The sequence below is a fragment of the Tursiops truncatus genome, chromosome 7, assembly GCF_011762595.2.
Source record: "Tursiops truncatus isolate mTurTru1 chromosome 7, mTurTru1.mat.Y, whole genome shotgun sequence".
Taxonomy (NCBI): Eukaryota; Metazoa; Chordata; class Mammalia; order Artiodactyla; family Delphinidae; genus Tursiops; species Tursiops truncatus.
Genome location: NC_047040.1, coordinates 18,322,142 through 18,347,898, shown reverse-complemented (window position 1 = coordinate 18,347,898; position 25,757 = coordinate 18,322,142). Strand labels below are relative to the sequence as shown.

Sequence of the window (25,757 nt, the reverse complement as noted above, 5' to 3'; positions counted from 1 at the left end):
TTCTGTCCTCCCTAGTGTTGTGGAAATGGTTGCACGGTCTCCTATAGTCTATTAGCCAGGATTGTTTTGGTTACAAGTGACAGTAGCCAATACCAAGTGTCTCAAGGAAAAATAAAGGAAAAGTTTATTGGCCCCAAAGCCAGGAAGGACACTGGGGAAGCTCACAATATTGAGGGCAGAACTGCAGAACCAGGGCCCCAGGGGATGGAATTTAGGACTTCTAGCCCTGCATTCTCCTCCTCTCTAGGTGTCTCTGTTTCTCCTGGCATGCTGACCTCTCTTTCTTCCTATGTCAGAAGGAACTCCCCGGTGGGCAGGAAACATGGTTACCACAGGTTCCAGTTTAGTAATTCCAGTTCCATCTATAAATTCCAGGGTAGGTCTCTGATTGGCCCCGCTCAGGTCCAGGCCTGCCCCTTGAGCCAATCACTGCAGTCAGAGGGATGCAGTTATAAGACTGACCGGGAGCTGAGTCACCTGTCCACTCATGGGGGGTGTGTGTGTGTGTGTATGTGTGTGTGTGTGTGTGTGTGTGTGTGTGTGTGTGTGTCTGTGTAGCAAAATAAGGGGATGGGAAAGAAAGCTTGCAGTCTACTTTGAACTAAAACAAGGACAGTGCTGCCTGGGATGTGCTAAGGATTCATATGATCTCCAAAATTCTCCAGGAGCCTACAGTCTAGTTTGGGAGACGAGACACAAAAATAACCAGAACACAGCAGCTTGCACCGACTCGAAGGCTGGATAAGAATACCTGGAACTCCCCACCCACCTCATAAGCTCGTCTCTAGGATAAAAATTAGAAACTGAATGTGAAAGGGCTTTGCAAATACAGCAGCAACAAAGCCCTTTGCAGTTCACCTGGCACATCCACACCCACTCTGGGGTCAGACTGCCTCAGCCTCCTGAGCTATAAAACGGGACTGGTACTACTTCCTACCTCATGGGGTTGTCAGAGAATTGGGGATCATGGGTGGGGAGTGCTTAGCAGAGTGGCACACAATGGGTGCTCAGAATACATAAGGTGTTATTATCTGCATATGGTCACCTGAGCCTCTTCAAAGCCCTAGACAGTAGACACAGCCAGGCTGACCATTCCCACTTTATAGTTGAGGACACAGAGAAGTGAAGGACCTGCCTGCTTGTAATTACATCTGCTGGTAATGGCAGAGCTAGGGTAAGACCAGTCCTCTATTTTCAAGCTTTGCCTTCTAAAAGGGTCAGGCCTGAAAGAGGCCTGTAGAGTGCCAGGTGGAGGTACAGAGAGACAGCCAGCATTCATGGAGAAATAGGGATGTCCTTAGGGGTCAGCCAGTGCCTTGTACTAAGGAGGAGGCCTGTGAAGCGATGGACAAGCCCTCTGCAGGGCTCCCTTCCTGCTGGGGGCTTGGAGCGTTATGGGGGCGGGAAGTGATTGGGGCTCATCACCCCAAGCCTTGCTCCGCCATCTGACACCCTTGTCTCCTCAAGTACTTGGCCCTCACCCCGCAGAGCTCGTCTCCTGCGCACTTGTTTCCCGGACTGATATATTCTCCTCTATAAATACCAGCTCTGGTATTTGGGACTGGCAGGCAGCTGTTGCTGCCAGGGAGATGGCTGGGTCGACATGAGGCTCCTGACAAAACACAAACCCCTGGTGTGTGTGGGCGTGGGCGTGGGTGGTGTGAGGAGGGGGATGAATCAGGGAGGGGGTGGGGGAGGGCTCAAGGCGGGCAGAAGGCAGGCGAAGCTGGTGGTGCGGGGTTGAGAGTGTACAGTTATGTTATAATTGTTATAATTGGAAACTGAGAGCCTACCAGGCCCTTTCTGGAAGTCACCCTGTTGTTTATAAACTTGAGGCCCTGCCCTCACCCGGAGTGGGGAGGAAAAGGGCCTTCACTAGTTCAGAGGGAAACTGAGGCTGGGAGCTGGAACCCAGGGGCTAGTGGACACACCTGAGCAGGCGGGCTCTGGCGGGGATGGCTGAGTGCCCCGGGCTGGTCCCCCCCATCCTCCCTGCCTGTCTAGAGACACTCATCCTCTAGGCCTGGCTAGTGGGCTCGGGGTCTTTGCCTGAGCCCTCCTGAATGTTCGCCACTTTCAGAGACTCTTTAGAAAAAAAGGTGATTTGGAGACTTTCTTGGAAATAGGCCTTGTCCCTTCAGGAAATGACCCGAAGTATCTGCTTGCAGCAAAAAGGAGCCCCTCAAACTACATGGAAGCCTCTCCCCTGCTCTCTCCCCTGCCCGCAGGCAGGCGGGCCTACCTGGGGGCTCCAGACATGCTTGAGCCCTGGGTGAGGCGATTGGCAGGCCTGCCCATCTTCTGCCCCCCTAGGTCCACCAGCCTCTCCCACGCCCCTCAGGGGGCCCCCACCCGCCGGCTGAGGGGCGAAGGCTTCTTGCGGGGGAGCTGGCCTCCCTGCCCCCACGCCAGAGGCCGCCCTTTCCTGGCAGGACAGCGGGATCTTGCAGCTGTCAGGGGAGGGGCGGCGGGGGCTGATGTCAGGACGCATACAAATAGTGCCGACGGCCTGGGGCCCTGTCTCCCCTCGCCGCAGCCACTCGCCGGCCGGCCGCCCACCGCTTCCTCCTCCGCGCAGCGCCGCCCAGCCTCGCCCTCGCCGCCACCATGAGCCAGGCCTACTCGTCCAGCCAGCGCGTGTCCTCCTACCGCCGCACCTTCGGCGGGGCCCCGGGCTTCCCGCTCGGCTCCCCGCTGAGCTCGCCGGTGTTCCCGCGTGCGGGCTTCGGCACCAAGGGCTCCTCGAGCTCGGTGACATCCCGCGTGTACCAGGTGTCGCGCACGTCGGGCGGGGCCGGGGGCCTGGGGTCGCTGCGGGCCAGCCGGCTGGGGGCAACCCGCGCACCCTCCTCCTACGGCGCGGGCGAGCTGCTGGACTTCTCGCTGGCCGACGCCGTGAACCAGGAGTTCCTGACCACGCGCACCAACGAGAAGGTGGAGCTTCAGGAGCTCAACGATCGCTTCGCCAACTACATAGAGAAGGTGCGCTTCCTGGAGCAGCAGAACGCGGCGCTCGCTGCCGAGGTGAACCGGCTCAAGGGCCGGGAGCCGACGCGGGTGGCCGAGATCTACGAGGAGGAGCTGCGCGAGCTGCGGCGCCAGGTGGAGGTGCTCACCAACCAGCGCGCCCGCGTCGACGTCGAGCGGGACAACCTGCTGGACGACCTGCAGCGGCTCAAGGCCAAGTGAGGACCCAGCGCTCCCAGAACCCCCCTCTCCATGGGCTGGGCGCGGGAGGCTAGGCCTGGGGCTGGGTCCAGCTGTCAGCACCCTGTCGTATGTACCCAGGGAGAGGGTCGTCTACCTGTGTCTCCCCAGGAGGGGAGAGGGACGCCAGGTCTCTCCCCTGTGCCCGCAGTCTGCAAACGAGGAATTTTCTTGGGGACATCATGGGGTGGAAACGGGAGACCTTGGGAGACCAGGTGCTTCTTAAAAAAGCATCTTAAGTTGCTGGGGGTTGGGCAGGCACATGAATGGAGAAAGGAGGCCCATGTGCAGTCAGAGGGAGAGGGAAGGTTGGTAGGAGACAAGGAAATCTGGGGCCAGCAGTAGCTGTCAGCTCATCTGTGATGAGGCCCTGCGGATGGGGGTAGAGAGGGCATCTTGGCCCCTGGGCCCGGCTGAAGCTTTACAGGGGGGAGCGATAAGCTAGAGGAAAGCGGAGAGTGGGTGGGGGCCGCAGCCCTCAGAAAGCTTGGAGGACCAGATGGTGGGCTCCACCAGGCTCCCAGTATGTACAGGCAGCAAATGTAGTGAGCCGAGTCACTGGCCCACTACCCAGGTCACAAATGTTAAATGAACACCTGCGTGGGCCAGGCTGGGGCTGGGGCCTGGGAACGCAGAGGTGGATAAAATAGACATGGTTCTTGGACCTCCCTGGTGGCGCAGAGGTTGGGAGTCTGCCTGCCAATGCAGGGGACAGGGGTTCGAGCCCTGGTCCGGGAAGATCCCACATGCCGCGGAGCAACTGGGCCTGTGCACCACAACTACTGAGCCTGCGCTCTAGAGCCCGCGAGCCACAACTACTAAAACCCGCAACAAGAGAAGCAGCCACCGCAATGAGAGGCCCGTGCACAACCAAGAGTAGCCCCTGCAACTAGAGAAAGCCCGTGTGCAGCAACAAAGACCCAATGCAGCCAAAAATAAATAAATATTAAAAACAAACAAACAAAAAATAGACATGGTTCTTAACCCCAGGGAGGTCACAATCTGGTGGGGACAGACTTCCAGGGTGTGGCTCCAGGGCAGAGATTGGGCCACTTCCTGTTCCCTCCCTGTGTGGGCGGGGCCTCCTGTCTCTATCCAGCAGCCAGGCCTCCTTTCTCTGTCCTGAGCCCACTCCCTGGACAGCCCCCAGTCAGTCTTCTCCACTGCCAGTTTTATGCCCACCAACTGTCTGTCCTGCCTGTCTCTGCCAGGATGCAAGAGGAAATTCAGCTGAAAGAAGAAGCGGAGAACAATTTGGCTGCCTTCCGAGCGGTGAGCCCTCTTTGGTCCCCCAGCAGCCGTACCCCTTCTGTCCCCTCTGTGTCTCCCTTGGTCTCCCTCTGCCCTGACCGGGTGATCAGTGACCCTCTCCCTCTCACTTGACCTTCACCAGGATGTGGATGCAGCCACTCTAGCTCGAATTGACCTGGAGCGCAGGATTGAATCTCTCAACGAGGAAATTGCGTTCCTTAAGAAAGTGCACGAAGAGGTATGCCCTTGTGAAAGAAGCTGGAAGGGGGGTGGTGGTGCTGGGCTCTGGGAATGGGGGTGTGAGGATACGTGCGGGGCCTGGTCGGGGACTGAAGCCCAGCTGTACCCTGCAGGAGATCCGTGAGCTGCAAGCCCAGCTTCAGGAACAGCAGGTCCAGGTGGAGGTGGACATGTCCAAGCCAGACCTCACGGCTGCCCTCAGGGACATCCGGGCTCAGTATGAGACCATCGCGGCTAAGAACATCTCGGAAGCCGAGGAGTGGTACAAGTCAAAGGTGGGACTCTGGCCCCTCTGGCCCCCTCAATCCCAGTTTGGAGGTACTTCCTATGGCTCCATCTTTGGGGAGGAGGGTGATCCTGGGGTCTCCATGCTCCCTTGCCCACCCCTACCTGTGTCCTGGTCATCTCAGGGACCCTCTCTTTGCCCTTAGGTGTCTGACCTGACCCAGGCAGCCAACAAGAACAATGATGCGCTGCGCCAGGCCAAACAGGAGATGATGGAGTATCGCCACCAGATCCAGTCCTACACTTGCGAGATCGACGCCCTCAAGGGCACTGTGAGTCCCTGCCCACCTTGCCTGGTCTAGCCCTTCCTGTCTGCAGCTCACACTCTGTGACCTCGGGCCCATCATAGAGTCTCTGTCTGCTCAAATCTACCACAGGGATAAAAAAGATAGGATTCCCATTGGGGCTCTCAGGAATCATGGGACTCCTGCATGGAGGCGAGGAGGCCAAACAGTCATGCTCCCTTGTATCAGTTCTGTTCTCTGAGTTTCCACATGAGACTTCATTTGAGTTCATAGTTCCCTGGCTCAGAAGAGTTTGACAAGCCCTAGACTTGGCCATCTGGGGTTGCCTCCCAGCCCTGAGGCTGTGCCTCTCTCCATCCTGGGCCCCGAGTGTGCCCCCGCTACCCCGCCCCACTGCAGCCTGTCCTTGACCCGGGCGCCCCTCCCCTGCAGAACGACTCGCTGATGAGGCAGATGCGGGAGCTGGAGGAACGCTTTGCTAGTGAGGCCGGCGGCTACCAGGACAACATCGCACGCCTGGAGGAGGAGATCCGACACCTCAAGGATGAGATGGCCCGCCACCTGCGCGAGTACCAGGACCTGCTCAATGTCAAGATGGCCTTGGACGTGGAGATTGCCACCTACCGGAAGCTGCTGGAGGGCGAGGAGAGCCGGTGAGGGGCTGGCCGTGGGCTACTGGGGGGTGCTGGGGGCCCATTCCTGCCCTGAAGCGGGGCTCGGGATCACCTTCACAAGATCTGGAAACAATATTATACAAGTCCACCACTCTGCTAATTGCAGAGAATTAACCAAGGCCACCTGGGTAAAAAGTGATTTAATTAATAGCTTTTATAAAAAGAGAAGTATAAGTATTCCCACATCCATCTTCAGAATTAAGAACCAGCAGCATAAAACCATATTCAGCAACTAGTAATAAACCATTACTGCCAATCAAGAGAGAGATGGAAGCACAGCGGGGAATGATGAGGAAGGAAAGGGAGGGGGCAGATAGAGACAAATAGAGACAGAGGGGCTTGGACACGATAGGCTAAGAGAGAAGGTGCGGAGACTCGTGCTCAGAGGGTGCACACACACGCACATGCACGTGTATACGCACACATATGCTCATAGGAAAAGAAACAATGATACGCTCAGAGCAAATCACCTCTAGACACAGAAAACAACATACAACCAGAAAGGGACACGAGGGAACCTTCTTGATTGATGGAAACGTTCTATATCTTGATTTCGACTGGTGGTTACATGTTTGTAGACACTGATCAAAACTCACTGGATTGCACACTAAAGATCTATGCATTTCACTATGTAGACTTTTTTAATATAAATTTATTTTATTTATTTATTTTATTTATTTTTGGCTGCGTTGGTTCTTCATTGCTGCGTGTGGGCTTTCTGTAGTTGTGGCGAGCGGGGGTTACTCTTCATTGTGGTGCGTGGGCTTCTCATTGCGGTGGCTTCTCTTGTTGTGGAACACAGGCTGTAGGCGCAGGGGCTTCAGTAGTTGTGGCATGTGGGCTCAGTAGTTGTGGCACGCAGGCTCAGTAGTTGTGGTGCACGGGCTTAGTTGCTCCATGGTATGTGGGATCTTCCCAGACCAGGGCTCGAACCCACGTCCCTTGCATTGGCAGGCGGATTCTTAACCACTGCACCACCAAGGAAGCCCTTTCACTATGTAAACTTATCATCAATTAATAACAGGTCAATTACTCAACAAAATGATGCCCATTGATACTCACAAAAATGATAAAATCTGAAGTTTAAAAAGATTGGCAGACATATTTAGATACAGATTTATACAAAGAAAGATTTCAGATATTGTAGAATAACATCTGCATATAATGACCCCTTAAGTGGCATTGCATTTTCCCAGCACTAGGCATAAATGGGGGTGGCAGCTCCTGGAACTTGCCCTCAGATGAATGGGCCAGAGGTTCCCAGCCTGCCTGGAGGGTGGGCACACACGGTGGGTGTCACCCACAGCTGCCGTTGATACACCCTGCAGTGCCGAGGGCAAGAAGCAAATCCTGGTGCAGTGGAGGGTGCAGTGGGGTCGGGGGTTCTGGTGTCACACCAGCAGGTCAGAGATGGAATGGGTGATCCTTCCAGAAGGGACAGTTCCTGGGACAGCTGGAGTTGGCCTTTGACCCCATGCCCCAAGCAGTGTTGAAGTCAGTGGGACTGGGACAGCTGAGGATGGTGTTTACAGAGGACCAGGGCAAGCTTTGAGGGGTGGTCACAGAGAGAGATGGAGGGTCCTAACCCTTTGGGGGCTTGGTCTCTCCCCTTTCAGGATCAACCTCCCTATCCAGACCTTCTCTGCCCTCAACTTCCGAGGTGAGTGCATGTTGGCAAGTGGAGGCTGGGGTGGCAGGGGATAGGAGTCCAGCGTGGGCACTGCCCAAGGCCAGCCAGGAGGGGAGGATAGAACCGTAGGGACAGGGCTAGGGTCTGGGGAAGAGAAAGGGGGCTGCTACAGGAGGATGGGGGAGTTTAGGTAGAGGCGCCTTCTAACAGAGGGAGCTTTTAATTTTATTTTATTTCATGGTATTGTATTGCATGACCATGTCCCCTGCACCTTCTGGGAGTATTGAATGGCCACTAGTTTCTGTTTCCTAATATGCCCAAACTCCAAGGTACCAGGGGTGTCCTTGGGGACCAAGCATCAGGAGCATCTAGAACCATATATCCTGGGCTACAAGGCACCCACCACTCACTGTCTGTTTGGCAAGTTGCCAAGCACTCCCCCCACCCCCGCCCCCACCCCCAGCTGCTTGTTGAACACCTCCAGTTTGCTGGAGCAAGACGTTGGGTGCATGCTTTAAAAAATGAAGCCAAACCTTAGCAAAGCCAAACAATTAAAAGAACGAACTCCTAGGGCATTCTGCCATTCTGATGTTAGTAATATGCAGATCGAGTGGTTTCCAAACCCCAGAGAGCAGAAAAACATGCTATAATAATACGTTAGGAAGCAAGCTGGAGTCCTTGGCAGCTTCGCCTTTCCTAGATCAAACCTTTTATGTATTCGATGTTCATTTTCATCAGGAAAAAATACACGCTGTGCTTCACCGAGTCACAATGTTCATCACATGCTGGTTGCCTGCTAAGGAGAGTCACCAACACCAAACTCATAATACCAAGGACCTAGATTTGACCCTTCCCATAAAACTCAGAACATCTCTTTTCAGTTAGTAGTTTATCCAGACACCAAGTGTGAGCCTTGCATTTCAAATCGCTTAATGCTTTTACAAGCCAATAATTCTGGGCCATTATAGGGAAAGTACCATCGTTACCATTTAACAGTGGGGAAACTGAGGCACAGAGGGACAAGTGACTGGCCAAGGGCACCGTGAATCAGTGACTGACTCCTCTCCATCTCTCTTTCATTAAGACATCAAACTGCTCATCTGGAGTCTTAAGGGGGCTGGGTACCATGAGGTCCTCCAAAAGAGTATCTTGGTTCTGGGCTTTGGGGTCCCGTCAGGGTACAAATTCATGCAGGGCTCTCCTGCAGCCAGGGGTGTAGAGGGAGCGAGGAGGTGTGTGTGTTGGGGGGTGGGGGGGTGGGAATGCTGGGCGGCCTGGGCCTCGGGGATCCCCTGCCGCCCTGAACCCACTGCACCCGCAGCATATCTGTTGGCTCCTGACCTTATCCCAGCCCTGGGACAGGTCCCTGGGTCTGCAGAGCCACCTGTTGGGTGCTGGGCTTAAGGACAGGTGAGGATATTTTGCTGAAAAAGTAACAGACCCATCTTGAGGGGTTGGGTGTCTTCCGGGCTCTGCCCGGTGGGACCAGGGAAGGACTCCCAGCCACAGGAAGAGCCCAGGTATGGCCTTCCACTGGTCAGGCTGAGTATGTGGATGGATCTGTTATAGAAACAAGCCCCGAGCAAAGGGGTTCTGAGGTCCATACCAAGAAGACAGTGATGATCAAGACCATTGAGACCCGGGACGGGGAGGTAAGTGGTCTGCCTGGTCCCCTTACCCTTGGAGGGGGGCCTCTGGGGTGTGTCCGGGGGGCTGTCAGCCAGGTGCTTTCCACCAGCTGTGCTGGTTCAGGCTCCTGCCTGGGGGCAGAGGGGATCCTGCTGTGCTGGGGTGGAGGTGGCCCGGGGCCATGGCTCCGTTCTCTGGCCAGCACTGGGTTAGACTGGGTTTCTCTTCCTCTCCAGGTCGTCAGTGAGGCCACACAGCAGCAACACGAGGTGCTCTAAAGCCAGAGACCCCTCTGCCATCAGAGACCGTCCTCACCCCTGTCCTCACTGCCTCCTAAAGCCAACCTCCTTCTATCCCAGGGCACCACACCCAGACACAGTGCTCCCCTCACAGCCTCTGACCCCTGCTCACCGACCAGCCCTCCCCCACAGGGGACGTGGTCGAACCCTCCCAGGCACAGGGAGCCCCCCGCTGTATGAGGTGTGGATGTTGGAAGTGAGTGAGCCTGGCCCTCAGCTGCCCTCGTAGTGTGCTGGGCAGAGCCGGGATGGAGACAAGGCACAGCAGTGACCCTGCCCCTCCCACACCTGTGACCTCAGGCTCTAGCCCCTGGCTTTGGAGAGGACTCCAGCGCAGGGTGTAGGGACCCCGCAGGGTCAGGCTCAAGCCCCATGGACCTCCCCCACGCCCCCTCCCCAGCCTGAGTCAGAAAGGGCCGCATCCTCAGCAAGCCGGGCAGGTGACTAGGGACACAGCCCTCTGCGGAGGCTGTGGGGCTTGAGACTGACCCCGTGGTCCATTACTTTCCCAGGGTGGACTTAGAAAGCAGGGGCTGCAAGAGGGAACCCCCGAAGGTGCCAGATGTGGGAGCAGGAGATTCAGAAGGAGAGAGGGTGGGCGAGATGCTAGAGAGAAGAGAGGAGAGAGGCAGAGAGCGGTCTCAGGCAGGTGGCCGGGGTGCCCACTTCCCTGTGCCTCCCCCTCCCCTGCTGCAGAGGCTCTGGACAGAAACAATAAAAAGAAAAGCACAAGCCTAGCATGGCCTCTGCTGTCTTGGCTGCCAGGTCTCCTCTGGGGAACCCCAGGGCCCCGTCGCACCACCTCATGAGATGGACTGTGTGCTGCCTTCCTGCCCAGCTAGACTGTCCCCCGGGGCCTGTCACCCCTTCTGTCCCCAGAGCCTTCCAGCCTTGCTGTATGTGTGTAGCATATGGGGGAGGGGGCTGGGCAGGGGGCTTTGGTTGGGGAATCACAGATACCTCTCCTTAGGCCCCAGTTCCAGGACTGACCCCACAGACTGGCTCTGAAGTAGGGCTCCCCCGGTCCCTTTCCTAAAGAAACTTACACTTTCTTCCCACTAAACCTGCATCTTTTAAGCTCAAAGCCAGATTCAGGAAAAATAACAATGTTAAGAAAAATAGAAAGCTCTATCTTGTTCTTGGAGAAGAAGACTCGATACTCTAAAGATGTGATGTCAAGTCATCCTATGTTAATTTATAATTTCAATGCAATACAATCTCAATTAAAATACCAAGGGGAAATATGGGGAGAATTTGGGAAGATGGGAGGGGAAGGTAGGACATATTAAAAAAAAAGGAAATCATGGAGTGAAACGTTAACACAGGTACGTTAAAGGTTTCTGTGGGGAAACCTTAATTATTCAATATAGGGCGTGGGGGCATTTGGGTAGCCCTGGGCGAGAGCAGGAGTGAAAGCTGTCTGTCTTTTCACTGCTTCCAAAAAATAACTTCCAGGTGGACAGAGATTTAGGAAGCTTGATGGATCCACGTAGGTCTCAGCCTTGCAGCCACTCCTCAGATTTAAGGGGTTACACTTTAGAGGTGGGAAGAGGGTAGAGATCACAAACGTGATAAATTCGGACAGTCTGTAGGTGAAATAACTCTAATGGGGTTTTCCTCTTAAAGTCCCTGGTGTGCCATTCCTAACTGGCTTTTTCCAGAAGCTTCCAAAGCCTTTCTGGTGGGACTTTCTCCCCCTCCTTGGATGTGGCCTTGGCTCACAAGTTGCCAGGCTCCCCCTCTAGCTTGTGTGGTCCCTCCCTCCAGGAAGGACCCCTTCTTTGACGTATGCTATCCTTCACCTTGCCCTGGGAGCATCTGGGGCTATACCCCATGTCCACACCCTCTGTCACTGGTGATTAAGGTCCCTTTCTTTCCCCCCCAATTCTCCAACGGAGTGAGCCCTGCAGGCCCCAGAATGCCCCCAATCAACTGGTGGTGGAACCCCAAATGAAATTAGAAGTAGCATTTTCTGTGTCTGCACAGTGGGATCAAGGAGGAGGGACCGGTGAGGGGCTTCTTAACCTCGAGCTTGTTGGGGGTGCTGGAATCAGAGCTAGTCTCTCTGTGAGAGAAACACCTGGGTGAGGTGGGCCCGAGTGGGTAAGTGGTGGTGTGTGTGTATCTGTGAGTAATCTCCGGAGCCTCTCACTTCTTTCTTCTTTCCCCTGAATGAGTTCCATGCGCTCACCTACCCCACAAAGGATAAAGGGACACAGAGGCCAGAGAAGGTCTTAGAGTCATCCCTGCCTTCCCATAAAAGGCTTAGGTGCAGGGACTTCGCTGGTGGCGCAGTGGATAAGAATCCGCCTGCCAATGCAGGGGACAACTAAACCCGTGAGCCACAACTACTGAAGCCCGTGTGCCTAGAGCCTGTGCTCTGCAACAAGAGAAGCCACCGCAAGGAGAAGCCTGCGCACCACAAAGAAGAGTAGCCCCGGCTCGCCACATCTAGAGAAAGCCCACGTGCAGCAACAAAGACCCAACGCAGCCAAACATAAATAAAATTAAATCTTAAAAAAAAAAAAAAAAAGCTTATGTGCAGACTGGTCACTAAGAAGGAGAGAGTGTAGGACTTTTAGACTCTCAGATCCAGACCTCAGAGTCCCCCAAGCAATGACCTCTACAATGTGGAAATCCCCTCCCCAGCCTTGTCCCACACCTTGATGAGCAGTCCTCAGGCTCTGCTTGAATGTCTCTGGGTCCGAGAACACAGTGCCTCCTCGGTAGCCCCTTCTAGCTGGGACAGCTCTGAAGGTCAGAAAGTCCTTCCTTCTCGGCACACATCTGCCCCTGTGACGGCTATCCACCTGTCCTCAGAGAAGAGGGGAGGCTCAGGCGAAAGCATTCTCTGAGCAGAGCCTTCCTGGGACTGGAGAGTCTGGAGATTCTAAGCCCTCTGCTTTGTCTTTCTCCTTAGGAGCTGAGCAGTGACCCAGGAATCTAGGGCAGAGGAGACTGATGTGGGGCTCCCAGAGAATGGACAAAAATAAACCAAAAAGGATCTGGGTCTCATGTGGTCATACACATACACCCAGACCTTCAGTGTGCCCTCACCCCGTGCCCACACATGCACTCCATCACGGCCGTGACAAAACCTCTCCCTGCTCCTTGGGACACTGGCATCTCCTCCTTCAAGACTCTGCAACCACCAGGTGTTCATTCACCCTTGGCATTGCTGGGTTTTACTTCCTTCAGCCATGAGTCGTGGGGGAAGGGGAAGGGAGTTAGAAGATCAAAGTAGTGGTGCTCCAGTGGGAGCATATGAGGTGGGGTTGAGCCCTCGGTCCTGTCTTCTGCTCCTCTGTACCCTACCCACAGCACCTCTGGACCTTCTGCCCTCCTGAGCCTAACTAGAAGACAGTGGGGTGTGTGATTAACCAGAAATCATGCAGTTGGAAGTATTTTATTTTCACTTTTTTTTTTTTTTTTTTTGAGGTATGCAGGGTTCTCACTGTTGTGGCCTCTCCCGTCGCGGAGCACAGGCTCCGGACGCACAGGCTCAGCGGCCATGGCTCATGGGCCTAGCTGCTCCGCGGCATGCGGGATCTTCCCGGACCGGGGCACGAACCTGTGTCCCCTGCATCGGCAGGCGGACTCTCAACCACTGCGCCACCAGGGAAGCCCTATTTTTACTTTTGAATACAAGCAACAAAAGGTTTAATGCGGCATGATGTTTGTTTAATTGTAGAGTACAACCGTATAAATAGAGAGTAACAGATGAGGTCTTAATATGTGTTTGATTCAGTACTTTTTGAGCATATAGACTGTTTTCTAAAGTACTGTGGAGGAAAATTAAGCTAAATAAAATACACCCTGCCCTCTAGCAGCTCAGAGTGAAACAGGTAATACAGTTCTTATGGAACAGAACCAGTTGTTACACGTGTTGTTAAAAAAATGTGAAACTCCATGAGAAAAGCAAATAAAAATGCAATACCAGCATGATTATTTTTAAATCTGTAATCAGAATATTGCAAACTCTTCTTAGAAAATCTAGGAAATACAAAATTTATTAAAAGAAAACCAAAATCACTCTACTCAGAGATTAAAAAAAAAAAAAAAAAGACCGAATACTGAGAAATGAGAGGGCTCAGGGAGCGCTAACCAGCTTCGCACTGGACCGGTGGGACCAGTTCCAGACCAGCTCAGGCCCCACTTGAGGAGGTGGAGTGGGAAGGATTGTGGAGGCAAATAGGTCCCTAAGCCAAGAACTGAGGTGTCAGTGGGTACTTCCCTACCCTGTCTGTCCACTCTGGCTACCCTGCCACCCCTCTCCCTGGAGACAAATCATTCCACCCATTCACCGCCTCCCTCATTCCTCCTCTGGCCACAAGCCTGACCAGGGCACACATGCAAATATATCATAGACCTTTAATTCGACACCTAAAATGTCAGCTACCCAAGGGCAAGATTTTCATTCATTTTATTCACTTCTACATTCCTGGTGCCTGGAAAAGGGCTTGGTCCATAGAAGGTGCCCATCAAATATTTAAATACTTGTTGAGTGACTACCCACTGGGCCCTTTTATTTACTTTTCTCTAAATTAAGTATTTATCAGAAAGGCTGATGGTCCCCACTTCATTCACTGATTCAACAAACAGCGTGCTTTTACCATGTGCCAAGCACATGGTGCATCATTGTGACTTGGAGGAAACTCCCCATGGCCCAGAGAGGTGGGGTGAGCTGTCAAGGTCACACAGCGTATCATTGGCAGAGGAGTACTGGGGCCCCTGCTCCTTGGCCTCCAGAGCGCGGATTTCTTTCCATGACACCACAGGCTTGTGATTGCAAGGCAGGGCAGACTGGCAGTACACACCAGCTTGGTGCCAGGCCACAGGGCACTGTGGGGCCATTCTGAGGGACATACGAGCGCCTTGCAGCCAGCTGCTCTGGGTGAGAGCCCTGGTTAGGGCCTGAGGGCTTCCAGTGTCACAGCTAGTGCAGGCTCCTCCAGGAGAGGGCGTCCGCGACTTGCAAGGGCCTGTACCCTCCCTACCCACACACTCCTGCCCACACCTCAGTGAATGCCGCCATTATGGACATTCAAACAGAAGATGCACAAGCCATGTTCCAGGCTCTGTGCCAGGCCCTTTTAAATAGTTAATATTCATTTTAATATTTAATATACTAATTTAAAGCCATCACAACAACCTACGTCAGATCATGTAATTCCTTGGCTCACAAAATCCTCTGAGATGACTTCTGTTTTCACTAGGAATAAAAAAGCCATGGCCAGGCTTCCCTGGTGGCACAGTGGTTAAGACTCCACCTGCCAATGCAGGGGACACGGGTTCGAGCCCTGGTCCGGGAAGATCCCACATGCCGCGGAGCAACTAAGCCCATGAGCCACAACTACTGAGCCTGTGCTCTAGAGCCCGCAAGCCACAACTACTGAGCCTGCGTGCCACAACTACTGAAGCCCGCATGCCAAGAGAAGCCACCTTAATGAGAGGCCTGCGCACCGTAAGGAAGAGTAGCCCCTGCTCGTTGCAACTAAAAAGAAAGCCCGCGTGCAGCAACGAAGACCCAATGCAGACATAAATAAATAAATAAATTTATTTTTTTAAAAAAAGAAAAAGCCATGGCCTACAAGATTCTAGGTTATCTGACCTCTGCTGCTTGTCCGACCTCTTGTCCCTCCAGTCTCCCCGCTCACTCCCTCCAGCCCCGCTGGCCTCCTGGCTCTTCCAGAGCCCACAGGGCCTATCCCACCTCTGTCTGAAGCAGTCTTGCCCAGACTTCTACCCCGTTTGCCTCCCTACCCCTTCAAGATTGGCTCAACTGCTCCTAGCCAGGCCAATTCCCATCATCACCCTGTTTGAAAGTGCAAGTCCCCCACTACACTCCCATCTCCCTTATCCTGCTCCATTTTCCCACAATACTCATATTCTTCTAATGATCTCTATCATTTCTTTATTTCTTTATAGTTGTCTCCTTCCTCGAATATAAGCAACATGGGGGCAGGAACCCTCGTCTGTTTTGTTTGCTGCTATTTCCCTAGTGGCTAGCACAGTGCCAGGCACACAGTAGGAACTCAAAAATGTTTGTTGAATGAATGAGTAAACCCTGAGTTGGGCTACCCCCAATTTATAGATGAGGAAGCTGAGGCTTAGAGATGTTAGGTGACTTGATCAAGACCATACAGTTCATTTATTCAACCAACCAGCCAACCAGCCAACATTTATTTGCAGACCACCTACTGTTTTCCATGCAAATTTTTGAGGCACTGTGGCAGGAAGTTTTGGATTATTGGTTTTTAAAAACAGTCTTGAATCCTTTGGTCTTGGTGTTCCATCTGCTTACAATGTCTTCCCCCACATTTTTACTTTTTAGAATTCAATTTACATTTAAGAATTCAATTCAGCATCAGTGGTTGCCTGGGTTGGCGGAGGGGGCGAGGTTGATTACAAAGGGGATGCTCCAGCCAATCTTTAGGGTGATGAGACTGTCCTGTACGGTCCTGGGGTAGCAGATGCACAGTTGTCTGCACATGTCAGAACCAGGAGACCTGCACATCACAAAGAGTAAAAGCTTTAATGTATGTAAACTAAAACCAAAGATTTTATTCCTCCAGGCTCTTGGTCCCTGTAGGCATAATTCAGTATTTAAATTGTTTCTTCTCTGCCCTCTCCGTGCACACACAGACACAAGCACACTTTGACTTGGGCCTCCCAGAATGACGGGGTGGGGGGCGTGGGGGGTGAATAAGTACCTTTCTCCATCTAATGACTCCCGGCTCCTCCTTTGACTGCCCCCTACCTTTCCCAGGCTTCATCCCTCAGGGCTCAAGGTCAGGCCTGGGTCTCTCACCTAAACATCTTTTTAAACTTTTTATTTTGTGATAATTGTATATTCACATGCAGTTATGTGAACTAGAAACAATACAAAGGGACTTCCCTGGTGGCCCAGTGATTAAGGCTCCGTGCTCCCAATGCAGGGGGCCCAGGTTCGATCCCTGGTCAGGGAACTAGATCCCACATGACGCAACAAAGAGATCGTATGCTACAACTAAAAGATCCCACATGCTGCAACGAAGATCCCGCAAGCTGCAACTAAGGCCCAACGCAGCCAAATAAAAAAATAAATAAATATTTTTTAAAAACCCCAATACAGAGAGATCCTGTATATCATTCACCTGTTTCCCCCAATGGTAACATCTATAGTACAATATCACAGCCAGGAAATTGCCATAGATATAGCCCACCTTCTTCAAGTTTTACCAGTTTGCGCACTCAGTGTGTGTGTGTGTGTGTGTGTGTGTGAACACGTGCATTTAGTTCTGTGCAATTTTATTGCATGTGTAGATTCATATGACTACCACCAGTCAAGATACAGACTGTCTCATCACAAAAGTCTCACTTAGACTTTTAAAAGCAGTAATGTCCTATCTTTTTTTTTTTTTTTTTCGTGGTACGCGGGCCTCTCACTGTTGTGGCCTCTCCCGTTGTGGAGCACAGGCTCCGGACGCGCAGGCTCAGTGGCCATGGCTCATGGGCCCAGCCACTCCGCGGCATGTGGGATCTTCCCAGACCGGGGGCATGAACCCGTGTCCCCTGCATTGGCAGGCAGACTCTCACCCACTGCGCCACCAGGGAAGCCCTTTTTTTTTTTGTAATGTCCTATCTTGATGTTTCTCAAGGTACAACTCTTAGATGCATCAGAGTCACTGGGCTACTGATGTACCAATTCCTGAGCCCTCCCAGCGCCCCATATTGAATCTGCACCTCTGGGAGTGGAGCCTGGAAATCTGTATTTTTAACAGAGGCCATATTTTGAGAACCATGGGTCTAACTGACTTCCACATCTCCCATCTCAAATCCACCCTCCACAACTGTGGCTGCTAGAGGGATCCTTGTAAAACACAGCTCTGACCACATTAGCCTACTGTTTAACGCCCTGCAGTGGCCCCCATCAGCCATCAGGATAGAGACCTTAGCAAGCAAAGGTCCTCTTATCAGGCCCCACCTCTCACCTCCACTCACCTCACCCCACTGCAGTTCAATCCCTCCAAACTCCTCTGATTCTTTTTTTGGCTTCGCCGTGGGGCTTGCGGGATCTTAGTCCCCCAACTAGGGTTCGAACTCCGCGCCCTCGGAAATGAAACCGCCGAGTCCTAACCACTGGACCGCCAGGGAAGTCCCCAAAGTCCTCTGATCCTTGGCACACGTCATCTACTTTCATCATGCTCTGATTTTGGTCACGCGGTTCCCTCTGCCTGGAACATCCTCCCCACTCTTCTCTGCCTGCTGCAACTCTATACAACTACCCATTTTTTACAAATGAGGACTTGGAGCTTGAGAGAGGTTTGATGTCACCCAGTAAGTAAGGGCAGGGAGCCAGTCCACCTGACTCCCTGCTCCAGGTCTTACTGTTCACCACGGCTGTCCTGGAGGCTGGGGGAGGCCACTGGTCCCTCTTCCCCTGGGTCTGCTCACCTTCACTTGGGCCTGCCTGCCCATCTGCCTCTCAGAAGTCTCACCCAGGACCTCCTCTCCCTCTCCCCCAGCCGCGTGGGGCTGGGAATCAGGGGCCTGAGAGGAGGGAGGAAGGGAAATGGGAATGAGCCCAAGGGTAACCCGACTCCATGAGTGGGTGGCTGGAGGGGGTGGGGCACACCACGGGAGGGGGCTTGGAACACGTCCTCGGGCACCCCGTTAAGCCAAGGCGGGCGATGGGGGCTCCTAGAGGGGGAGAAGGAGCAGAGTGGAGTCCAAATCCCCTCCTCTGCTGCCCCCTCCCTCCACAGCTCCCTCGGCAACCCGAGCCGGGGGGCCTAAAAATAGCCCCCGAGGCGCAACCGCGGCCGCCCTGGTGACCTTCTGGGTAGCACAGGCCGAAGGCGGGCGGGCAGCAGGAAGGCAGGGCGCCGGTTCCCCAGGACTCATCTCCCAGGGCAACATCCCCCGGGTGGCCCAGTGGCCGTCCGGTTCCAGCGTCCCCCCAGCCCAACTCGCAGAGACCATGCAGAAAGCCCGGGGCACGCGAGGCGAGGACGCGGGCACGAGGGCACCCCCCAGCCCCGGGGTGCCCCCGAAGAGGGCCAAAGTGGGGGCCGGCGGAGGGGCGGGGGCCGGGGCACCAGTCTTCCTGCGGCCCCTGAAGGACGCGGCGGTGTCTGCGGGCAGCGACGTGCAGCTCCGGGTGGTGGTGAGCGGGACGCCCCAGCCCAGCCTCAGCTGGTTCCGGGATGGGCAGCTCCTGCCCGCGCCGGCCCCCGAGCCCAGCTGCCTGTGGCTGCGGAGCTGCGGGGCGCGGGATGCCGGAGTGTACAGCTGCAGGGCGCAGAACCAGCGGGGCCAGGCCTCCTGCGAGGCTGTTCTCACAGTGCTGCAGGTCGGAGGTAATGGGGAGGTGGGGGCCAAGCCTGGCAGGGAGGGCCGCCCACAGGTAGAGAAGGGGTACCTGGGCCACACCGGGGAGGTACCTGTTCATCCAGCCTTCTTCTCGCATTTCTGGCTTCTCAGCTGTGCTGACCCAGGAGTGCCCATCAAGAGAAACGTGCAGGGAAAGGGGTGTCAAGGTAGAGAGGCTCCCCACAGAAGGTCAGAGGTTAAGGGTCAGCATTTGGTAAGCAAAGCCTGAGCCCTACCCAGGCGTTTCTGGGAATTCCATAGTGGGAACCCTCCTAGTTTCCCTGTAGAGGGAGGCTTCCTGGGAAAATGGTTTTCATCGGCTCTGATAATTTAGACTGGAGACTCCTAATCAGCCTCTTACAGGTGCGCGCATGTCTGAAGGATGAGGCCAGCTCCCCTGGTGTGCTGCGATGTTGAGGGGATGGGTTAGAACCCCTCACAGTCCACTGCTAGGGCAGGCTGGGGTGGTCAGCACCAGGCCGGTTGGAGGAGGCCAGTGGGTGGACAAGTACGAACAGGGTGCAGAGCATCAGGGAGTAGAGCTAGGGCTGGGGGCTCCTAGGCATGTATGGAGGTGAGTGCTTGAAAATCCACACGCAAGCACGCCCGTGTGCATGTGCGTGTGCACGTACGGGCTGTGCGGGGGTCTGGTGGTACCAGCAGTTGAGAGGTTTGTGGAGTTGGTATAGAAAGTGCATGGGCCATGTGTGTCTGAAGTTCAGAGGGCATGGAAGGGGGATGCTTAGGCCAGTGTTGGGGCCCCAGCCTGTGTGTGTGAAGGGGTGGATTATGCCCGCATTCCGGGCCAGAAGGAGAGGGGTACAAGACTTGGCCTGGTGCTCAGGGTCCTGCTGGGACAGATGTGGGTGCAGGCCAGAGCGGAATCTCCTTGGGTCAGTGTTTGGGCTTCCTTTTTGACTTCCTCAGCCCCAAGCCAGTTCTTCTCTAGGCTGAAGACATAGCCTCAGCAGACTGAGTCTTAAGAAATAGAATGCTGGGCTTCCCTGGTGGCGCAGTTGTTGAGAGTCCGCCTGCCGATGCAGGGGACATGGGTTCGTGCCCCGGTCCAGGAAGATCCCACGTACCGCAAAGCGGCTGGGCCCGTGAGCCATGGCCACTGAGCCTGTGCGTCCAGAGCCTGTGCTCCGCAACGGGAGAGGCCACAACAGTGAGAGGCCCATGTGCCGCAAAAAAAAAAGAAAGAAAGAAAGAAACAGAATTCTGAGGAAGTAGGCTGCAGCTGGAGGAGATGGCAAAGAGCTTGGGGTCACTGAGTCTGTCCTGGATATTTTCAAGAGGGAATTCTCATTCCAGCTGGGTAGTGTCATATAGGGTACATCCTTGGGGGCTTAGGGGGAGGCATACCATGCCACCCGGGTTACAGTGGGACTTGGGGGCTCTAGCATCCTGAAGGAACTCAGAAGCTGGAGGGAAAAGAAGGCCGCAGGGTGCAGCTGTGTCAGGAGCTGGAGCAGGGGTTCAGCCTCCCTCTGTCAGCATCTCCACTGTCTCTCTGGCCCCGCCCTGCCCACCTTCCTCTTCAATGACACAGAGGGCCAAAGCTGGTTCCTCTTGGCTGCCTTCGCACCTGGCCAGGTAAAGGCTTTCCTTGCACCCTTCTGGGGTCAGGGGCTGGGGCCCATCCTGGCAGAGCTCTGAGCTGGGGAAGGATTGGACTCCTTAGGGGTCTTTGCTCTGATGCCCTCGGCGGCAAAGGGGACTGAAAATAGAACATAAATAAAGGCACAATAGATAGATTGATGAGAATACAACTTGGAGGAAAGAGATATTGGGCAGAGAGAGGAAGCGCTGAGAAGGAGCTTGGTGTCATAATGTTTGTTTAGAGTCAGAAAGGACCACAGAGAACCGCAGGTGCAAAGGCTGCCTTTTACAGGTGAGGACACTGTGGTCCAGAGCAGAGGGAGAGGCCATCACTAGCTAACTAGCTGAAAGACGAACAGCTAGTTATGTCCATCCCAGAACTCAGAACCCAGTCCTTTTGGCTTGGGCTCTGGGGGCATGTTACCTCTTAAGTTCTGGAGGGAGGAGAGAGAAAAGGGAAGGGGAGCTGTCCATTGTATGGAGGGTAGCCCAGCCCTGGCCTTTCTGAAGATGAGAGGCTCCTAGCCTGTTCTTGTCCCCCAAAGTGGGGAGAGTGACATCATGCTAGATCTCCCCAAACCCTCTGTAATCCGGGTGGCGTGGTCGGCAGAGCTGAGCCCTCGCTGGGCATACCTAGCCAGAGGCCGGGACGACGGTCTCCAGGCTGCTGTGGCAGAACTGCATGTTTGAAAGGCTGGGGTGAGGGAAAGACCCTGGGTGCTGGGGGACTGGATTGGGGGCCTTTTGCCAGTCATGTTAAAGCAAGAAGAGGGTTGGGCTGCAGCAAGTCACATTTGAGAACTTTTTCATGCTGGTAAAATCTTTGCCCCAAGAGCAGGTTTATAATTATGATTAATTGGTAATAATTCTTAGTAGTATTGATAATTTGTAATAATACGAATAGCTACTATGCTGCTGTGTGGTAGGCAATATGCTATTGTATCCTTTGATATATCATTTAAGTCCCACAGCAACCCTAGGGAAACTGAGGCCCAGAGGGATTAAATGAAGCATCTTGGTTGTACTGATAGGAGGTGGCAAGGCAGGGATGGAAGCCTGGGTCTGTCCCACTGCAAAGAACCACATGCTTAACTACTATGCCCCTCCAACATGATTGGCAAGGGAGGGGCTTTGCTTTGGTGATGTTGGGGGACTGACTGGGTGAGTCTGTCTTCCTCTTCTTCCTATTGCCCGCCCTCCACCAGTCCCTGCCTAGTGACAGGTCCTGGTCAAGGTCAGTTGGGCAGGCAGCTCAGCATTGCTCAGACTTACTCATGGAAAACTTTCTTGGTTGGGATCAACAGCAGGAGGACTTCAGGGTTCTCGAGGAAGTCCAGCCAAGACCTGGCTACAGAGGGAAGAAGGCTGTATCCTGGCTGGGATTGCTGTCTGGCTCGGCAAGACAGGGTGAAGCTAAGGTTCCTGGCGCTCCTGAAGCCTGAGATGTTAGCTCAGGGATAGAGGGATGTTGGCACGGCTGGGGGAGGCTGGGGCCTTGAGGAGACAAGAGGGCTGCAGGCAGGAGAGTCTGGAGGATGGGAAACAGGAGGGTGGGATTTGGGGTGCAGAAATGAGGAAAGACCAGAAATAGTGAAGACGGCAGAGATGCAGGATACTTGCAGAATATGTCACATGTGTAAAGCACCCTATCTCATTTTGGTATTTAAACTTCTAAGCTTCAGGTTACTGTTATGACCATTATATGTAGAAGAAAACTGGGGTTCAAAGAGGGAATTTACCCCAGGTCACATGGCTAGTGAGCTGGCAGGACCAGATCTGAAAGCTGGGTCTCTGGGTCTAGGTCCACAGTGCCTGTCCTCAGAAAGAGAAGTGTGGGAAGACTGAGGCAGGGATCTGTCATCCTGACCATCCTTCTGTCAATATCCCCAAAGCCATCTTCTGCCTCAGTCTCCAAGATAGGCAGGCATGCTTCTCTCTCAAAACATCAGGCTCCCACTTGCATGGGCTAAGGAGCCATGTGCCAATCAAGTAACCAGAGCAAGAGCCGCCATTAAAGCTTGGGGCATGTGTGACCGGAGCAGGAGGCCTGCACTGAAGGATGGGGGGTGAGGAGGAGAGAGCACAGCCAAGGGAGGGCCCAAGCTGACGATGCTCACCGTGTTTGGCAGTTGGAAGTCTCATAGCCAGGGCCTGGGAGACCCTGGTGCCAATCAGAAGGGCCAGAGGTCAACAGATGGTAGTGAACCACGCAGGGGACTTGAAGGCATGGAGAGGAGAGATTAGAGAGAAGGAGAGAAGGCCAATTAGCAAAGGAAAGGTGGTGAATACACCAGGAACTGCATGCGGGTAGATTGTGCAGTGTCATCTTTTTCACCTACAGTGTGGAATGTCCGGATGAAAAGCCAGGAGGAAACTAGTATGGAGTTGGGAACGGGTATTTACAGTGGCCCCCTTCATTCATGCCAAGCCCTAATTAGGGAGAGAGGAGGGGCCAGACAGAGAGCCGTGAGGAGTCCTGGGAGGGAAGAAAGGGAAGAACAGAGAGCGCATGAAGTTAGCCAAAGCCCGTGCAGGAGAACTTTCCTGAAGCTAAGGCAGGCCCTCCCAGGAAGATGCCGAGTGGAAAGCAAGATCGTCACTTCTCCAGTTTCTGGAAAAGGGTCTGCGTCAGAACAGAGGAGGAAGGCTGGAGAATGAGCTGCTCCGGGAAGATTTACAGTCCCCATCCCCCCATCCCCATCCTGTCCACCGGCAGCTCTGTCGTCCCTTCCCATGTGTATTGAGTGCCCACCGTGTGCCAGTCACTGTGCTAGGTGCTTGAGATTTATAAGTGGGGGGGCGGGAGGGGGAAGACCAAAATTCTTGTCCTCCTAGAGATGACATTCTAGGGAGGGGACACAGCTTATATGCAATAAACAATAAATATGTGAAAATGATATAGTATGTCAGAAATACAGAGCTGGGTAAGCAGGAGGAAGGAAGGGAGAAGACCGAAGCAAGGCAGGAGAGAGAGGGGAGTGGGGGTCTGGCTCAGAGGAGGGTCTGTGTGAGAGATGAGGCACGGCATGACGACGGGTTTTCTCTGGTTAAGGAGAAATGCTGGCGGGGCAGAAGTTGGAAGTCTGGTTTGGGGAAATGGCGGGGGAGCCCAGCTGCCCAGCCTTGGAGGGAAATGGGACAATTCTGGGGCCAGCTGGGGCCCCGACAGCATGCCCCAGGCTGGCCTATGTCGGTGAGCAGTGCAGGCCCAGAGCAAGAACCCAGAATCTCATGGGCCTCTCCTCGGCCCAGCTGTCCCGTCACTCACGCCTGCTGCCCATTGGTTATTTTTGCTATGGAATGTGCCAGCCCCTCGGATTCTCCTGGGCAACAGGGGCTCAAGTTACTCCCTCTCCTCACTCAGCTCCCCCATCTGTGAGTGGGTGTGTTTGGGGGTGGGCAGGGAAAGCGCCTGTGTGAGTCCAGGGTCCTCTGGTTGCAACTGATGTGGACATGCACATGTACCCTCTCATTGCACGTCCTGTGCGTGTGTCTGTAGGCGCAACCTCTGCTTCTGGGGGTCTGGGAAACAGGACCACCTGTAGGCACTGAGATTGTACAAGACATGACCTAAAACTTTAAAGGGCCACAAACTCAAATAACTTCAGGAGCCAAGTAGAAACTGAAAAGGAGCGAGCTGCAGTTGTCAGCAGCTGAATTTGAGCGTGTTTGCCGTGCAAAATATTGGGCAGGCTGAACAAAACTCATCAGTTGGCTCTGTATTTATTTTGGACCCATGCTTTAAAGAAAAAAATTTAGGCGTCCCACTGACCAATCAGCACATGAGGCTTTATGGGACAGTGGTCAGTAACTCAGTCACAGTGCCTGGGTTAGAATCCTGGTCTCCCAGTTACCGGCTCTGTGACCTTGGGCAAGTAACTTCTCTGTGCCTCCGTGCACAGATTAAATGAGTTTATTTATATCAAGTGCCTAGGACATTGCTCAGTACATACTAAGCATGCTGTCAGCATTAATGATGATGACTTAGTAGTCACATCTCAGAAACCAGATTGGCATTACTTGTGCAGGCTGGGGTGGGAATTTGGATCTGGGGACCCATGGAGGCACAGAACCTGTGTGGCTTTGGCTAAGTGATAGGACTTCTCTGAGCCTTAGTCACTTACCAGTTAAATGGAGTCAGTTACATGTTCATAAGGGTTTCAAGCTCACCGTCTTGTTGTCAATAAGGTAACGTTTATAAAGGCGGGTAGTTTTGTGTAGGCGACATATGCATGGTACCAAATAAGAGGAGGACAAAGAAAATTTGGTGAGTGTGCTCACCTGTGAATGAGAAGGTGGGTTATATGTGTGAATAATAGGAGCATCTCTGGGCACCTTAGCTCGTGTGTGTGTGTGTGTGTGTGTGTGTGTGTGTGCGCGCGCGCGCGCGCCAAGATGCACAAAGTACCTATCATCACGGAACTCGAGGGCCCTCTCTGGCTTTCCTAAGCAGCCTGGGGGGGTTCGCATTCTGGGTACATGTCACTACGAGGATCCTTGCCCTGTGTATGATCTGAGCGCCCCCGCCCGGCGCCACTGCCCTGCGGCGTGTTGGGTACTGCCTAGAAAGGCGGACGCGTGCGCATGTTTGTGGAGTGAGCCAGTGGAGATGCGGCTGACCTTCCGGAGCAGCCCCGCAGGAGGCGGGTGGGGGTGGTGTGGACGCCGCGTTGGACGGCCAATGAGAGAGTGGCCCGAACTCTCCTAGGGGCCACTGCACCCCTTTCTGTGCCTCAGTTTCCCCAAGTGCCGATGCGGGGCGGGGGGGCCGCGAGTCAGGTGATCGTCGCCCCACGGGACGCAGGGGAGCAGGCGAGGGAAGGGGCGTCCGGTGGGGGGGGTGCGGGCTGGCGGGGGAAGGGCCGGCTCCGGCCGCCGCCGCCGCCGCCGCTGCCGCCTTCCCCCCGTCTGGGCTCCCGCGGCCCCGAGGCTCCTTCCGCCACCGGCGCCGGCCCCCGCCCGCTCCCTGCCTGCTCCCCGCCTCGCCCCCGGCCCCGCCTCCGACTCCGCCCCGCCCCCGCCCGTCCCCTCCTCGCCCGGCCGCCGGCCCGGCCCCCTCCCCCGCCATGAAGAAGCTGTGGGTGAAGAAGCGTTTCCAGGTGAGGGCTCTGGGGGCGGGCGGCGCAGGGAGGGGGCAGGAAGGGCTGGGCGCCCCGGAGGGAGGGCGGGTCGCCGCGGCCGGGCCCGGGGAGGGGGCGCCGGAACCGCGCCTGCCCAACCCCGGTCCCCAGGGCCGCGGGCCGGGCGCGCTCCGGGGGGCTCCCCAGCCTGCGTCAGGCCCCTCCCATCGCCCAAGCGCAGACCCCTTCAGCGCCCGCGACCCCCGCGACCACCGGGGAGG

The 25,757-nt window shown here is 54.6% G+C and overlaps 2 protein-coding genes across 10 annotated transcripts in view; both read left to right on the top strand.

Annotated features, from left to right (window-relative positions):
- Positions 1–2,512: 2,512 nt before the first annotated feature.
- DES (desmin) lies at positions 2,513–10,197 on the top strand. The gene is made up of 9 exons (XM_019938877.3): positions 2,513–3,185; positions 4,419–4,479; positions 4,601–4,696; positions 4,812–4,973; positions 5,130–5,255; positions 5,661–5,881; positions 7,519–7,562; positions 9,102–9,184; positions 9,398–10,197. Exons 1-9 carry the CDS (start codon positions 2,608–2,610, stop codon positions 9,437–9,439), a joined length of 1,413 nt encoding a protein of 470 aa, XP_019794436.1. The 5' UTR covers positions 2,513–2,607; the 3' UTR covers positions 9,440–10,197.
- An 8,136-nt stretch (positions 10,198–18,333) lies between these two features.
- The window catches only part of SPEG (striated muscle enriched protein kinase), a 56,485-nt gene continuing 49,061 nt past the window's right edge, over positions 18,334–25,757 (top strand). For 4 of the 9 annotated variants that reach the window (XM_073807213.1, XM_033859689.2, XM_033859688.2 and 1 more), the window contains exon 1: positions 25,446–25,515. In XM_073807213.1, the coding sequence (XP_073663314.1) occupies positions 25,483–25,515 (33 nt within the window). In that variant the 5' untranslated portion in view covers positions 25,446–25,482. Of the gene's footprint in view, positions 18,802–25,437; positions 25,516–25,757 lie in introns of those variants that run through there. The other 5 variants (XM_073807214.1, XM_033859691.2, XM_073807216.1 and 2 more) reach the window with 4 other exon arrangements.

Coding starts and splice junctions, on each gene's coding strand:
- DES (XM_019938877.3), top strand. CDS start 2,608: ATGAGCCAGGCCTACTCGTCCAGCCAGCGCGTGTCCTCCTACCGCCGC. Junction 4,480..4,600: donor ATTTGGCTGCCTTCCGAGCG/GTGAGCCCTCTT, acceptor GACCTTCACCAG/GATGTGGATGCAGCCACTCT. Junction 5,882..7,518: donor CTGGAGGGCGAGGAGAGCCG/GTGAGGGGCTGG, acceptor CTCCCCTTTCAG/GATCAACCTCCCTATCCAGA.